General features: G+C 42.2%; 1 protein-coding gene across 1 annotated transcript in view; it reads left to right on the top strand.

The window, feature by feature from the left end:
- The first annotated feature begins 9,345 nt into the window (after positions 1 to 9,345).
- Positions 9,346 to 17,017, top strand: part of LOC127115068 (uncharacterized) — a 30,832-nt gene continuing 23,160 nt past the window's right edge. Inside the window, exon 1 of the mRNA XM_051046733.1 lies at positions 9,346 to 9,595. Within this exon, the coding sequence (XP_050902690.1) occupies positions 9,346 to 9,595 (250 nt within the window). The remainder of the gene's footprint in view (positions 9,596 to 17,017) is intronic.

The raw sequence follows: 17,017 nt of genomic DNA, 5'->3' as shown, positions 1-17,017 counted from the left end.
ATAAGTTGGAAGTTAGAAAAATCCCATTTTTGGTAAAAAGTTATTTTCACGTGAAAAGGAAAAAGAGGCAGAAAAGGGAAAAGGGCAAAAAGCCAGAGAACGAAGGTTGAAGGAAGGAAAAGCTTGGAGCTCAGAGATTGCCGGATTTACTCAGGTAAGGGGGGTTTATCACCGATTAATGGGTATTATGGGATAATATGTGATGGGTAGTGAGAAACCATTGATTTGCCTCTGATTGAATGATGTATGATGAATTTGTGGACTTTTGGGATGAACGAAATTGGGATTAAAATGGAAGAAATTCGTAGGAATTAGAGGTAGAAAGGTTAGCAATTTGTGAAATCGAAAGTGTATGATTCGTGTTAGATGAGATGAATGAATTGTATGAAAATTGGACTGTAGAAGGTTGGAATTGGATAGATCTCGTAGCAGAGAAAGCCATAGCAGATCTGGGAATTCTGGGTTCTGGTCATACGCGTATGGCACTAGGCAATACGCGTATGAGATGGCTGGTACGCTTATGGATGAGGCCTTACGCGTATGGGTGAGAAAGATGATGTTTTGAACGTGAAATTGTCTCTGTTGGTACGCGTAGGAGAATGTGGTACGCGTAGCATACGCGTATGGGCTTGGGCAATACGCGTATGGACTTGGTCAGGAATGGGCAATACACGTATGGGTATAGGCAATACGCGTATGGGCAGACTTGTGGTTTTCCTGAACTGTTGTTGTGCAGTTTTTGGTTGTTTAGGCTGAGTGATGTAACTTAGCTGATGTATGACGTAGTAGGGATCATTTCCCGTTGTTTTGAGCAGTATAGGTATTAGTAGAGTGTGCTAATACTGTGTTTAATTATTTGATATGATATGATGTGTTGATACATGTGTTGATGATGTATGATGAAATGCATAATGCTGTGAATGTATATATTATGCATGTATTTGTGAATGGACTGTTGTATGGCTTAGAGTGTGAGCATGTGTCCATTGTGGATTGTTGTTGATGTTGCATTGCTAGATGATTAGCGTGCATAGCATAGCCTGTGGGGCTGTAGCTAATTCCCATAGTGAGGAATTAGTGAGTAAATCATTGTGGATTTGTTGTTGATGTTGGCATGCTAGGTGATTAGTGTGCATAGTCTAGCCTTTGGGGCTGTAGCTAATTCCCATAGTGAGGAATTAGTGAGTGAGTCACTAGGTCTCAAATGAGTGGGACTGGTGAGCTTAGTAGCCGTATCTGGAGGGATCGGTGAGCTTGAACTATATGTTCAAGAATAGTCGGTACCGCATGTGTGGAGTCTCATTGCATAAATTATGTATGGCGTATAATATGAATGGATGTATTCCAATATTATACGTGTGTTTGTGTTGGTGTTGAGTATTATGTTGAATTGATGTGCTGTTACTGAATGTATGTTTGGATTAGGGTGATGAAGTGTGTTGAAATTACTTAGCATTACATAATGTTTTATAATGCTTATTATATTGATTGAGGAACTCACCCTTACAACTGTTTTTCAGGTAACGAGCAGTGATTGAGTAGGAGCTAGTACTTGGAGTCTAGAGTAGTTCTTTAGTGGGTCATGCTCTGATAGATGTAACATCGGGACGGGATGTTTGACTTGTTTTCATTGATGATTGTTGAATGAGCTTACATGTTTTGTATTGATGTTGGATTCTATTCCGCTGCGAATTATGCAAATGTTTTATTTGATTAAATAAATGAGCATGACAGGATATTTTGATGATTGTTATGAAATGATTGTGTGGCACCCTTCGGGGCATAATTACTCTGATGTTATATTTTGATATTTAATTAAATTATTGGGGTATTTTAGAAGGGTGTTACATTAGTGGTATCAGAGCATAGTCGGTCGAGTCGAGTCGTAATTATTCTGTTTCCCCTGTACGGTATAGGTGTTGTGTAACCTATCGGTACTCATTGTTTTAGTTTGTTCGGGTTAACTCAGAATAGAGATTGCTGGAAGAGGTAGAGATGATGCTGCAATTGCTGAGGCTCTGGGTATGCTAGCTGGAGTACTTGGAGGGAATCCGAATGTTGTGGGAATGGGAGCTGCTCGTCAACTGAGTGAGTTCCAGAAGAACAATCCTCCAATGTTCAAGGGAGCATACGATCCAGATGGCGCTCAGAAGTGGTTGAAGGAGATAGAGAGAATCTTCCGAGTGACTGAGTGTGCCGATAACCAGAAGGTCAGGTTCGGTACGCATATGCTGTCAGAGGAAGCTGATGATTGGTGGGTTGCTACCCGCACTGAGTTGGAATCTGCTGGAAATGCTGAGATCACTTGGGCTGTGTTCAGAGAGAGATTCCTGAGGAAGTATTTTCCAGAGGATGTTAGAGGGAAGAAAGAGATAGAGTTCTTGGAATTGAAGCAGGGTAACAAGTCTGTTACAGAGTATGCTGCTAAGTTCACAGAGCTGTCGAAGTATTACACTCCCTATAGTGAGGCTGCTGGAGAATTTTCGAAGTGTGTGAAGTTTGAGAACGGGTTACGTCCCGAGATCAAACAGGCTATTGGATATCAGCGGATCAGAGTGTTTTCTGACTTGGTTGACTGTTGCAGGATTTTTGAACAGGATTCCAAAGCCAGAGCAGAGAGCTATCAACAGAGAGTTGATAGGAAAGGCAAGAGTCAGAATGATCGTGGAAAACCGTATGCAGCTGGCAAAGGTTTTCAGAAGCAGAGTGGGATGAAGAGGCCTAGTGGGGGAGACTCTAGTGCCCCTGCTAAGTGTTATAGATGTGGTCGGGCTGGACATCGTGTCCATGAGTGTACCAGTGCTGAGATGAAGTGTTTCAAGTGTGGAAAAGGTGGTCATTTGGCTGCAGAGTGTCGGTTGAAGACTGTAACTTGTTTCAACTGTGGAGAGTTGGGTCATATCAGTCCACAGTGTCCTAAGCCGAAGAAAGAGAATCAGTCAGGAGGCAAGGTCTTTGCTTTATCGGGTTCTGAGACTTCTGCAGATGATCGTTTGATCCGAGGTACGTGTTATATTAATGGCTTTCCTCTTGTAGCTATTATTGACACAGGTGCGACTCATTCCTTTATATCCTTGGACTGTGCTGTGAAACTTAAGTTAGAGATATCTGAGATGCGTGGTAGTATGGTGATTGATACTCCTGCAAAGGGTTCAGTGACTACTACTTCAGTTTGTTTGAATTGTCCTTTGAGTATTTTTGGTAGAGACTTTGGGATAGACCTTGTGTGTCTTCCACTAGTACAGGTTGATGTTATCCTGGGTATGAACTGGTTGATGTTTAACCGAGTCTATATCAACTGTTTTGATAAGACTGTGATTTTTCCTGAGATTGAGGAAGGAAAGAATTTGTTTCTATCTGCAAGGCAGGTGGATGAGGCAGTAGTAGATGGGGCAGAGTTGTTTATGCTGTTAGCGACTATGGGAGCTAAAGATAAACTGGTGATTGGTGATCTAGCTGTGGTGTGTGATTTTCCTGATGTATTTCCGGAAGAGGTGAATGAATTGCCACCAGAGCGTGAAGTTGAGTTCTCGATTGATTTAGTACCTGGTACTAGACCGATATCGATGGCTCCATATCGTATGTCTGCTGTTGAGTTAGCTGAATTGAAGAGTCAGCTGGAAGATCTGTTGGATAAGAAATTTATTCGTCCGAGTGTGTCACCGTGGGGTGCACCAGTGTTATTGGTTAAGAAGAAAGAAGGTACTATGAGGTTGTGTGTGGACTACAGGCAACTGAATAAAGTAACGATCAAGAATCGATATCCTTTGCCGAGGATTGATGATTTGATGGATCAATTGGTTGGTGCGAGTGTGTTCAGCAAGATAGATTTGAGATCTGGGTATCATCAGATACGTGTGAAAACTGAGGATATTCAGAAGACTGCTTTCAGAACAAGGTATGGACATTATGAGTATTCTGTGATGCCTTTTGGTGTGACTAATGCGCCTGGTGTATTTATGGAGTATATGAATAGGATTTTCCATCCGTATCTAGATCAGTTTGTTGTGGTGTTTATTGATGACATTTTGGTGTATTCGAAATCTGAAGAAGAACATGCGGAGCATTTGAGAGTGGTTTTAGAAGTTCTCCGAGAAAAGAAGTTATTTGCTAAACTGTCTAAGTGTGAATTTTGGTTAGAAGAGGTTAGTTTTCTTGGTCATGTGATTTCAAGAGGTGGTGTTGCTGTTGATCCTTCTAAGATAGAAGCGGTATCTCAGTGGGAAGCTCCGAAGTCTGTTGCCGAGATTCGAAGTTTTCTTGGTTTGGCTGGTTATTATAGGAAGTTCATTGAGGGATTTTCTAAGTTGGCGTTACCGTTGACGATACTGACTAGAAAGGGGCAAGCGTTTGTTTGGGATTCGAAATGTGAAGAAGGTTTCCAAGAGTTAAAGAGAAGGTTGACTACTGCTCCTATTCTGATATTACCGAGTCCGTCGGAATCATTTGAGGTTTTCTGTGATGCTTCATTGTTGGGTTTGGGTGGTGTGTTGATGCAGAACAAGCAGGTTATAGCTTATGCTTCGAGACAACTGAGGATTCATGAAAAGAACTATCCGACACATGATTTAGAGTTGGCAGTTGTGGTATTTGTTCTGAAATTATGGAGGCATTATTTGTACGGGTCGAGATTTGAGGTTTTCAGTGACCATAAAAGTTTAAAGTATTTGTTTGATCAGAAAGAGCTGAATATGAGACAGAGGAGATGGTTAGAATTTCTGAAGGATTATGACTTTGGTTTGAATTACCATCCGGGTAAAGCAAACGTAGTGGCTGATGCATTGAGTCGGAAATCATTGCATATGTCTATGTTAATGGTTAAAGAATTGGATTTAATTGAGCAGTTTAGAGATTTGAGTTTGGTGTGTGAGAGTACTCACAATAGCGTTAAATTGGGAATGTTGAAGTTAACGAGTAATATTTTGGATGAGATCAGAGAGGGTCAGAAATCCGATATGCTTTTGGTTGATAAGTTGACTTTAGTGAATCAAGGCCAAGGTGGTGAATTCAGAGTTGATGAGAATGGTGTTTTGAAATTTGGTAATCGGGTGTGTATTCCGGATGTTACCGAACTTAAGAAGAGTATTCTGGAGGAAGGACATCGTAGTGGCTTGAGTATTCATCCTGGAGCTACAAAGATGTATCATGATTTGAAAAAGCTATTTTGGTGGCCGGGAATGAAAAGAGAAATTGCGAGTTTTGTTTATTCCTGTCTGACTTGTCAGAAGTCGAAGATTGAGCATCAGAAGCCGTCTGGGCTAATGCAACCGTTGGCTATTCCAGAGTGGAAATGGGATAGTATCAGTATGGATTTTGTTTCGGGTTTACCGAGGACAAGTAGGAATTTTGAAGCTATTTGGGTGATTGTGGATAGATTGACGAAGTCGGCTCATTTCATTCCGATCAGAATGGATTATCCGTTAGAAAGATTAGCCGAGTTGTATATTGAGAAGATTGTAAGTTTGCATGGTATTCCGTCGAGTATTGTTTCGGACAGAGATCCTAGATTTACATCGAAGTTTTGGGAAGGTTTGCAGAAGGCTTTGGGAACTAAGCTGAGATTGAGTTCTGCATATCATCCGCAGACTGATGGTCAGACTGAGAGGACGATTCAGTCACTAGAGGATCTTTTGAGGGCTTGTGTTTTGGAAAGAGGAGGTGCTTGGGATTGTTATTTACCTTTGATTGAGTTTACCTACAACAATAGTTTTCATTCGAGCATTTGTATGGCACCGTTTGAAGCTTTGTATGGTAGAAGATGTCGGACACCGTTATGTTGGTATGAGTCCGGTGAGAGTGCTGTGGTTGGACCGGAGATTGTTCAACAAACTACGGAAAAGATTAAGATGATTCAGGAGAAGATGAGAATTGCTCAGAGTCGTCAGAAGAGTTATCACGACAAGAGGAGGAAGTCACTTGAGTTCCAAGAGGGAGATCATGTGTTTCTTCGTGTTACTCCGATAACTGGTGTTGGTCGAGCTTTGAAGTCAAAGAAGTTGACACCTCGATTTATTGGTCCTTATCAGATTTTGGAGAGGATAGGAGAGGTAGCCTATCGTATCGCTTTACCGCCGTCGCTTGCGAATTTGCATGAGGTTTTTCATGTGTCTCAGTTGAGGAGGTACATTCATGATCCGTCGCATGTAGTCCAAGTAGATGATGTACAGGTGAGAGATAACCTGACTGTTGAAACATCACCTATGAGGATCGAGGATCGAGAGTTGAAGCAGTTGCGGGGTAAAGAGATTGCCTTGGTGAAGGTAGCTTGGGGAGGACCAGCAGGTGGCAATGTGACTTGGGAACTTGAGAGTCAGATGAAGGAGTCTTATCCGGAGTTATTCGATTGAGGTATGTTTTCGAGGACGAAAACTCTTTTAGTGGGGGGGAGTTGTAACACCCCGATAATAATAAAATAATTATTTAAATTGAGTTAATAATTTATTTATTAATTTAATTAAATAATTGGAAATTTTATTATTATTATTTTTGGATTATTATTAATATTCGGAAAATATATAAGTTGGAAGTTAGAAAAATCCCATTTTTGGTAAAAAGTTATTTTCACGTGAAAAGGAAAAAGAGGCAGAAAAGGGAAAAGGGCAAAAAGCCAGAGAACGAAGGTTGAAGGAAGGAAAAGCTTGGAGCTCAGAGATTGCCGGATTTACTCAGGTAAGGGGGGTTTATCACCGATTAATGGGTATTATGGGATAATATGTGATGGGTAGTGAGAAACCATTGATTTGCCTCTGATTGAATGATGTATGATGAATTTGTGAACTTTTGGGATGAACGAAATTGGGATTAAAATGGAAGAAATTCGTAGGAATTAGAGGTAGAAAGGTTAGCAATTTGTGAAATCGAAAGTGTATGATTCGTGTTAGATGAGATGAATGAATTGTATGAAAATTGGACTGTAGAAGGTTGGAATTGGATAGATCTCGTAGCAGAGAAAGCCATAGCAGATCTGGGAATTCTGGGTTCTGGTCATACGCGTATGGCACTAGGCAATACGCGTATGAGATGGCTGGTACGTGTATGGATGAGGCCTTACGCGTATGGGTGAGAAAGATGATGTTTTGAACGTGAAATTGTCTCTGTTGGTACGCGTAGGAGAATGTGGTACGCGTAGCATACGCGTATGGGCTTGGGCAATACGCGTATGGACTTGGTCAGGAATGGGCAATACGCGTATGGGTATAGGCAATACGCGTATGGGCAGACTTGTGGTTTTCCTGAACTGTTGTTGTGCAGTTTTTGGTTGTTTAGGCTGAGTGATGTAACTTAGCTGATGTATGACGTAGTAGGGATCATTTCCCGTTGTTTTGAGCAGTATAGGTATTAGTAGAGTGTGCTAATACTGTGTTTAATTATTTGATATGATATGATGTGTTGATACATGTGTTGATGATGTATGATGAAATGCATAATGCTGTGAATGTATATATTATGCATGTATTTGTGAATGGACTGTTGTATGGCTTAGAGTGTGAGCATGTGTCCATTGTGGATTGTTGTTGATGTTGCATTGCTAGATGATTAGCGTGCATAGCATAGCCTGTGGGGCTGTAGCTAATTCCCATAGTGAGGAATTAGTGAGTAAATCATTGTGGATTTGTTGTTGATGTTGGCATGCTAGGTGATTAGTGTGCATAGTCTAGCCTTTGGGGCTGTAGCTAATTCCCATAGTGAGGAATTAGTGAGTGAGTCACTAGGTCTCAAATGAGTGGGACTGGTGAGCTTAGTAGCCGTATCTGGAGGGATCGGTGAGCTTGAACTATATGTTCAAGAATAGTCGGTACCGCATGTGTGGAGTCTCATTGCATAAATTATGTATGGCGTATAATATGAATGGATGTATTCCAATATTATACGTGTGTTTGTGTTGGTGTTGAGTATTATGTTGAATTGATGTGCTGTTACTGAATGTATGTTTGGATTAGGGTGATGAAGTGTGTTGAAATTACTTAGCATTACATAATGTTTTATAATGCTTATTATATTGATTGAGGAACTCACCCTTACAACTGTTTTTCAGGTAACGAGCAGTGATTGAGTAGGAGCTAGTACTTGGAGTCTAGAGTAGTTCTTTAGTGGGTCATGCTCTGATAGATGTAACATCGGGACGGGATGTTTGACTTGTTTTCATTGATGATTGTTGAATAAGCTTACATGTTTTGTATTGATGTTGGATTCTATTCCGCTGCGAATTATGCAAATGTTTTATTTGATTAAATAAATGAGCATGACAGGATATTTTGATGATTGTTATGAAATGATTGTGTGGCACCCTTCGGGGCATAATTACTCTGATGTTATATTTTGATATTTAATTAAATTATTGGGGTATTTTAGAAGGGTGTTACAGCTAGGGTATGCAATGATCCTTGAGGCCATGATATGATATGATATGGGCCATGAGGGATCTTAGGGCCAAAATTGGGGTCTTACACCTGGCTTTCAATTGTCATCCACCAAAGTTTCCTCCTTTGCCAACTGCTGACTTTGGGGTGGCGTTTGGTTTTCCACTTCCAGACTGGTTCCTTTGTGGGGATTTTATGAAAATTCTTCGTCAAAAGTATCAAAAACCTGCTGAGCGTGTGGTTCCGACTAAGTATCATCTGGGCGAATATCCAGGACACCTTCATATTGGAATAGAACACGTTCGCGTGGAAGATACCATTCTTGAAGGTGTTCACAGAAAAATATGATTTTTCTTTCTGTTATTCTAACTGTCTTATCATGTATCTCTTATATTTGTTTCTGAATTTTCTTTCTTTCCTTAGCCGTGAAGATCCCTGCTAAGAAAGCTGTTGTCGAAGCGTCGCCCAGTACTGCTAAGAAGCCTTCGACAAAGGTACAACACTTTTTTTTTTTATTATTTTCCTTCCATTATTCAAAACTAACTGGCTTTGGCCTGTATGACTAGGTAAGTCGAAAACCCTCAACAATCCAAAAGAAGAAGAGTGAAGAGGAGAGAAAAGAGGATAAAGTCCCTAGTGAAGAGTCTGGTGATGAATCTCCAGAGTTAGTCCCTCCTCCTCAGAAGAAAAAGAAACTCACGAAGGTTTCTTCCCAAAGGTCCATCGTCAACCCAATCAGGAAGGATTCTGCCAGTACTTCTCCTGCCAAGCCTCAGTCGAAAGATACGGGGAGTGGGAAATCCGGTTTTAACACTGAAATTCCTGAGGTAATTTTTTCAATTCGACAGCATATGTTTACCTTTCCTACATCTTTCTTCTAAATCTTAGAATTTATTTTTAGGAACAAGTGGCTGTCGAAGGAACGTCTGAGAAAATTTTGGAGGAAACAGTGCCAGAGGAAGATATCCCCGCCAGTGACCATGACATGCAAACCGTAGAAGAATTCGACACTACAGTGGGTGAAGCTTCTGAAGATGAATCTCCTCCTCATCCAGGATTACATGTTGCACCTCAGGGTGATGATATTGAAATGGAGGTTGTAGTCGAGGATGATCCTGAAGATGGAGCTGCCAGAGATGGGGACAACCAGTTGAAACGAACAGAGGTTGAGCCTACTTCGACGCGAAACACTCCACCTGCTCCTGACCGGGCCCAAGGGAGTGGCAAATCAACTGGTTCGACCAGTTTTTCTCGCGAGGAGCTTGAGAATCTCAAAGTGCAAAGACCTTTGGAGTATCTGAAAGCCATGCTTAGCACCCGTTTTAATTTTCAGGATTCTTCGCAGAGTAGTTCGACCACTTCTGGGGCAACTTCTGAAGCACCATCACTTGGCAACCTCCTGACCAAAATCAAAACGAAAATCCTTGATGTCGATTTGTTTAAAGTCTTGGAAGAAAATTCCCTTGCTCAAATTGGTCTTAAGAAAATTCTGAAGCAAGTGAATGTCCTGGAAGCTTCTGCTGAGATTGGAAGTTTTGTGATGGAGCTGATGACTCTCATTGACTTGGCCACTGCAGATCTCCATCGTCAAAGGGATCTTACCAATCAAATCTCCTCCAAGTCTGAAACTCAAACTGCTGAATGGGATGCTGTTTCGACTTCGACTGACAAAGTTTCAAAATTGCAAAAGCTCTCTGAAACGTATGTCGAAGAAGTTGCTGCTTGCAATGACAATATTCAAAAATGGAAAACCCAGATAGCAGCACTTCAAGAAAAGATCTCTCAAGAGGAGAAACGTAAGGCATCCATTCAGCAACCCAAGCAGAGCGAGATTGACGAAGAATTGAGGGTGGGTATTCGACATGCAGAGAAAGCCCATCAACTTAGTCAGGAGATTGAGACTCTCTCTACTCACAAAAGTCTTTGTGATCATCGACTCCAACTCCAGAGGCAGAAGTTTGCCACTTTGAGGGATACTTTTGCCAATTTTAATTTTTAGTCGAATTTATTTAGCAACTCTCAGCCCTTTGAGGCTTTCTTTGTAATAACTTTTGAATGCCATTTTTATTTGGCCCATCTTATCACAATTATGTTTTGCACTTATTCTGTTACTACTTTTACTTCCTGCAATATAGGCTTATATTTTTTCAAATACTTGCCATTTATTCTTAGGATTCTCTTATCCTTCTCTATTTCTTCTATTTCATACGCGCCGTTTGAAAATGTTCTCAAGACCTGGAAAGGTCCCTCCCATTTAGGAGACCACTTTCCCATTAATTTATCCTTTCGATCCATAGGAAGGATTACTTTCCACACAAGATCACCTATTAAGAAGGTCTTGAATCTTACTTTCTTGTTGTAAAATCTTTCGACTCTCTCCTTTTGTCTTCTTATTAGGTCTAGCGCGCGCAGCCTTTCTTCGTCTAAATCAACTAGTTCGTCCATCATCATACTCCAATATGTATCTGATGGGATTTCATGATGCCTTTGCACTCTGACTGACTGCAGATATATTTCGACTGGCAAAACTGCATCGTGTCCGTAAGTCAACTTGAATGGAGTCGAATTCGTTGCCTCTTTGTGGGACGTTCGACAAGCCCACAAGGCTTGATCCAAAGTCTTATGCCAATTTCTAGGCTTTTTCCCCACATGCTTCTTAATCAAGTTTATCACTACCTTGTTGGCTGCTTCAACTTGCCCATTTGCTTGAGCGTAGTAAGGTGTCGAAGTAAGGAGCTTAAAACCTGTTTCTTGTGCAAACTTCTGCATGTTTTTACCGGTGAACACAGATCCTTGATCTGTTGTTATTGTCTCAGGTATCCCAAATCTGTAGATTATGTATTTTTGGATAAAGTCTATGACTGCTTCTTGATCCACATTCGCCAATGGTATGGCTTCGGTCCATTTTGTGAAATAGTCTATCCCAACCAAAATGTACCTTTGCCCTTTTGAGGAAGCTGGTCGAATTTCCCCGATCAAGTCCAACGCCCATCCTCTGAATGGCCAAGGTTTTATAATTGAGTGCAACTCACTTGCAGGGACATGAGGTATGCCTGCATGTACTTGACATTCCTGACAACCTTTTGCGAATTCGACACAATCCTTCAGCATTGTTGGCCAATACATTCCTTGTCGAAATAAAAGCCACTTTATTTTGTGACCTGCTTGGTGCGCGCCACACGCTCCACTGTGTACATTCGACAAGGCTATGTAGGCTTCGTCCTCACTCAGGCATTTCAACAAAACTCCTTCTGCAGTCTTTTTGAACAATTCATTTCCCAAAAGTACGTAACTCAAAGCTCTGTATTTTACCTTTCTTTCCGCTTTCTGATTTGGGTCTTGTAGATAATCCTTGACAGGCTTTCTCCAGTCTGTTATTCCTGAATCATCTATGTTGAATATCTCGAAGTTTTCATCGTCACCGTATCCTAATCTTATTGACTCTAGATCTGATGGGGACAACTTGGTGGACACGACTCTTCCTCTGACTTCAATGGCTTCTTCTAACTTTTCCTTCGACACTTTGTATCCGGACGCTAGTTGAGCAAGATCATTCGCTTCTTGATTCTTCAACCTGGGAATGTGCCTGAAGACGACGTTGTCGAATGCTTTGAGAAGTCTATTGGCTATTACAAAGTACATGATTAAATTTTCTTTCACGCACTTATACTCTTTCGTCAACTGCTTTATTACCAGTTCGGAATCACCCATTATTTCGACTCTCGTTGCCCCCAATTTCAACAAGATTTCAAGTCCAGCGATCAAAGCTTCGTATTCTGCTTCATTATTTGAACACAGACTTTCAACTTTGTACTTGAATTTTGTTGGAATTTTTTCAGGAGAAATAATCAACATCCCAACGCCCGTTCCGTTTTTATGACTGGAACCGTCGAAGTACAGTTTCCAAGGTTCCAGTTCGACGTATTCCACGTCTTCGTTTATAGAGTGGTCCGCTATGAAATCAGCGACCACTTGTCCTTTCACTGCTTTTAAAGGCAGATATTTCAAGGAGTATTCTGTTAAAGCTAAAGCCCACTTTCCAATTCGACTATGTAAAATAGATTTAGATAACATATACTTTATTACGTCGAAATGGGAAGAAATATATACATCGACAGGTTTTATATAATGTTTTAGTTTGATACAAGAGAAATATACACACAGGCATAACTTTTCTATAATGCTATATCTAGTTTCGGCATCGTTCAGGACTCTACTGAGATAATAAATGGCCCTTTCGACGCCATTCTCATCTTCTTGACACAACATACTTCCTAATGTTTTGTCTGATGCCGAAATGTACAATCTCATATTTCTTTTTCTGCAAGGAGACATCAGGATTGGGGGATTAGCCAGGTACTCCTTGATTTTGTCGAAAGCCGCTTGCTGTTCTTGCCCCCATGCGAAGTCTTCTTTCTTTAGTCGAAGTAGAGGAGAGAAAGCTTGTGTCTTCCCACTGAGGTTGGAGATGAATCTTCTGAGAAAGTTGATTTTCCCTAGCAGAGACTGCAATCCCTTTTTGGTTGATGGCGCTTTCGCTTCCATTATGGCCTTGGCTTTATTTTCGTTTATTTCGATCCCCTTCTTATGGACCACAAAGCCTAAGAAATCACCCGCCTGCACACCAAAAGCACATTTAAGTGGGTTCATTTTCAAACCAAACTTCCTCATCCTTTCAAAGGATTGTCGAAGATGATCTATATGATTTTTTCCTGAAACAGACTTAATCACAATGTCGTCAATATACACTTGCATGAAAGTTTCGATGAAATCATGAAAGATGGAATTCATGGCACGTTGGTAAGTCGCTCCAGCGTTCTTTAAACCAAAAGGCATTACTACCCATTCGTACGTTCCTATGGCTCCAGGACAACGGAAAGCCGTTTTAGGAATGTCTTCTTCAGCGATAAAAATTTGGTTATAGCCAGAGTATCCGTCTAGCATACTTAAGTACTCATGGCCGGCTGCAGAATCTATGAGCATTTCTGCCACTGGCATAGGATATTCATCCTTTGGGGTAGCCGAGTTTAAGTCTCGAAAATCAATACATACCCTAAGTTTGCCATTTTTCTTAATTACTGGAACAATATTTGCAATCCATTCGACATACCTGGTTGTGCGGATGAACTTGCATCTTAGAAGTCTTTCGACCTCTTCTTTTATTTTCGACAGGATTTCTGGTGCGAAGCGTCTCGGAGTCTGCTTTACTGGCTTCTTCCCTTCCATTATTGGCAACTGCATTTCGACCAGACTTCTGTCAAGACCAGGCATTTCGTCATAATCCCATGCGAAGCAATCTTTGAATTCTTTCAGCAACTGGACTATTTCGACCTTGAACTGGGGGTCCATTTTTGCGCTTATGTACGTTGGTCTATGTTCTGCCCCCGCTCCTATGTTTATCTCTTCTAAAGGATCCTGCGCCACCATTTTCTCGTTAGTTGACACTGGATCTTTTTCGAACCCCAGAGGTTCGTCGTCGTAAATGGCGTCAAGCTTTTGGTGTTGCCATCCGCCCATTTGGTTGGTGACATGATCTTCCGCAACGTCTTCTTGAGGACATTGTTTGTTGGAGTTCTCTTGGTTGGCTTCGACAGCCATATTTTTTACCTCAGCCTCAAGGGCCTCTTTTAGTTTGTTTTCGGCCATGTAAGCCGTAATCTTTTCGATCGCTGATTGTTCACTCGTCATCGTCAAATTCACTACCTCATCCCGTCGGCGCTATATGAGTGGTTCCCCATATGTAAGTTTCGCCAATCACTTCTTTATCCCACTGGAAACCATGCGTTGGATGTAGGTACATGGAGCAATAGGCATTGTCTGTCGTCTTCAAGTCGAATTCTGCCGGGCTGCAGGGAGGTATATGAGCCAGGTTTTTGTCGAAGCTTTGGCTGTTGACAGTGTTTACCTCGGTCATGAAGTAGCTTTGGTCAGCCTCGATGTTTTCGACGATTCCATCTGGCCTCCATATGGCTATCCGCTGGTGCATTGAAGAGGGTACAGCTCCTACGCCGTGAATCCATTCCCTACCAAGCAGCAGGTTGTAGTTGGCTTTCGAAGCGATGACTATGAACATTGTAGGTCTTGTTATGGTTCCTACAGTTAAGTTCACTTGGATGACTCCCATAGTTGTCCCTATCTTCCCTTCGTAATTCGACAGCACCATGTTGTGAGGCTTCGCGTCCGAATCGTCTTTTCCAATCTTCTTCAGCATGTAGTGGGGCATCAAATTCACTGCCGCTCCCCCGTCCACCAGTATCTTATTCACGCCGACATTTTCCACCTTTCCTTTTATAAACAGAGGTTTCAAATGCACTTTCATGGAGTCGTCTGGTCTTTCGAAAAAAGCGTTCTGCTCTTCGACGCATCCGTTGTTCATCACATAGTAGCAGACGGGCTTGTGTGCCATTGTTTCTTCCTCCATTTCGTCTCCTTCATCCTCAATTTCCATGACTCTATCATAGTCTCTAGGGAGAACAGAGACCACGTTGCAAATCACGTTGAAGGATGCCTCTGAGTCAGAGTTAAAATTGTCGGTTACTTCATCATCTTCCTGCATCTTCTCTTTTGACGCCACCGATTCGACAACTCCGCTAGGATTGATCTGGAGGGGAGTCTCTTTCCTGCTCCTTGTCTGACGATTGTTGCTAGATTCTGCTTCGTTTGGACCATTCATGTTCTTTTTCGCCGTCTCTATTTCTGCCCTCTTCTGCCTTTGGAACCTCCTCCATTGGGACCTGGACATGGGATTTTTGCCTTTGTAATTCTCTGACGGGTATGGTCTTGGCTTGTGTTTCTCCCTTTCCTTCTTGCCCTCTATCGACGCGCCTCTCTGAACCTCGAACTTTCCCCATTTCTTCTGCCCCTGGGCGTCCCTAATGGGTTGAACCCATTTGTCGTCCGTCGCTTTGTCAGATGGTTTATAGGTGTTCTGGCGTCTCTCTCCGTGCCTCCACTGGTGGTGATCACTTCTCCTTGGGTCATATCTCACTGTTCCCCAATTCTCTTTCCTTTTGGTCTTATCCACCGCTTCCAGGTTGGTTGCTGCCTTCCTGTCGAAGACTGCGCTGCAGCGTGGGCACAACATCACTTCGGTTTTCATCCTTTGGCACCTCTTGATGAATTCCATTAAGTTTTCCTCCTCTCTAGGGTACGCCAGCCTTTGGTACTCTTTCTGACGACGCTCTTCGCCCTTTTCGACTTGGTCCTTCTGAGATATTTCTACCATATTTACCCCAACATTTTGTTCGTCGGCGATGCTTAATTCGTTCATCTTCCTGATGAGCCTCTCTTCTTCGCCTTCGACGCCTTTTGGTGTCTGGTCGAACTCTTTCTCTGGGCAACAGCACCAAGATATGGTCCTGGGACCATGTTTGCAACAGCATTTGTTCCAATTCCTTCTGGGGTCTTCCATGGTCCTACGCAGAATCCCACTGATCATGGGCTTCGAAGGACCGTTAGCGGCTTCCGCTTTGATTTTTGTGACCTCTTCACTGAAAGGCCCCATGGTGTTGACGCAGTTGGCGATATCACCTTTCTTTGCTTTGTTAGAATCAAGGCCTTCAGCAGCCTTGTTTTCAATCGCTGGGTCTTCAGTAACCCTCCCCTTCGTATTAGGGGCATGCTCAATTGCGTCGACTGTCTCCTCATTGTTTTCTGAAGAGGCATCTCCCCAACCGCTTGGTTGGATTGTGTTAATGTCGATCTGAGAGCTTGCCGGCGCGTTGTACTTCACAAGAAAATCATATTTCCCACTTGGCTGTCCCAAGCGGTCCCAATTCTCCTCTTGTCGAAACTCCACATTCTCGACAGCATTGTCACCGTCCTTCTTGTCGAAACCTTCAGTAGTTTCTATTCTTTTCTGGCTTGCGAGATCATCAGTAATCTCGACCATGTTGACATTTGCGTCGAAGCTTCCAGGGGCTTCCACCATTTCCAAATTGCCATCAGGAGCAACTTCGGCCTCCACCATGTTTACGACGGATGGTTCAGCGTAGTGGGCTTCGACTGCTTGCATAGGATTCGAGTCGATCTTCATCTGTTGTTTTGGTTTGTCACCAAACTTCAGCCTTCCGTCCCGGATAGCATTTTGAACGAGATCCCTGAAAAGGAAACAACGAGACGTCTTATGGCCCAGAAAATTATGGTATTTACAAAAACCTCTCTTTTTCTGTTGTTCCATAGGCGGTTCTTTAGCGCCTGGTGGTTTTATTAATTGACCATCTTTAACCAACAGATCGAAGATTTCGTCACATTTGGTAATGTCGAACGTATAAGTCCTTTTGGGGAACTTATCGTTGGTTTCGACTGGGTTTCCGTTCGACGGAGTTAGTACTTTGCACGAATAAGGTGGCCCTTGTTTTAGTTCTGCTAGGTCGATTTCTTGTTCGTCGAAGCTACTTGGTTCGTGTTCGTCGAACTCATCATCTTGGCGAACCCCTACGTAGGCTACCCTCTCTTTTTTATTCTTATTTGCCCTGAATTTTTCGTCCCTTAACCTTTCGACCTGTCTCACTCTATCCGCTAATTGTGCCATATCCCTCAGATACTGGGTATCTAGTTTCTTCCTTATAGAATAGTCTAGTCCCCCTGCGGCCATTTCGACCAACTCATGTTCTGGCACTGGGGTGAAACATCTAGCCTTTAGCAATCTGAACCTA

This window comes from Lathyrus oleraceus, chromosome 1, assembly GCF_024323335.1.
Source record: "Lathyrus oleraceus cultivar Zhongwan6 chromosome 1, CAAS_Psat_ZW6_1.0, whole genome shotgun sequence".
Classification (NCBI taxonomy): Eukaryota; Viridiplantae; Streptophyta; class Magnoliopsida; order Fabales; family Fabaceae; genus Lathyrus; species Lathyrus oleraceus.
Note: the sequence above shows the minus strand (reverse complement) of the source record. Positions and strands in the feature narration are given on the sequence as shown.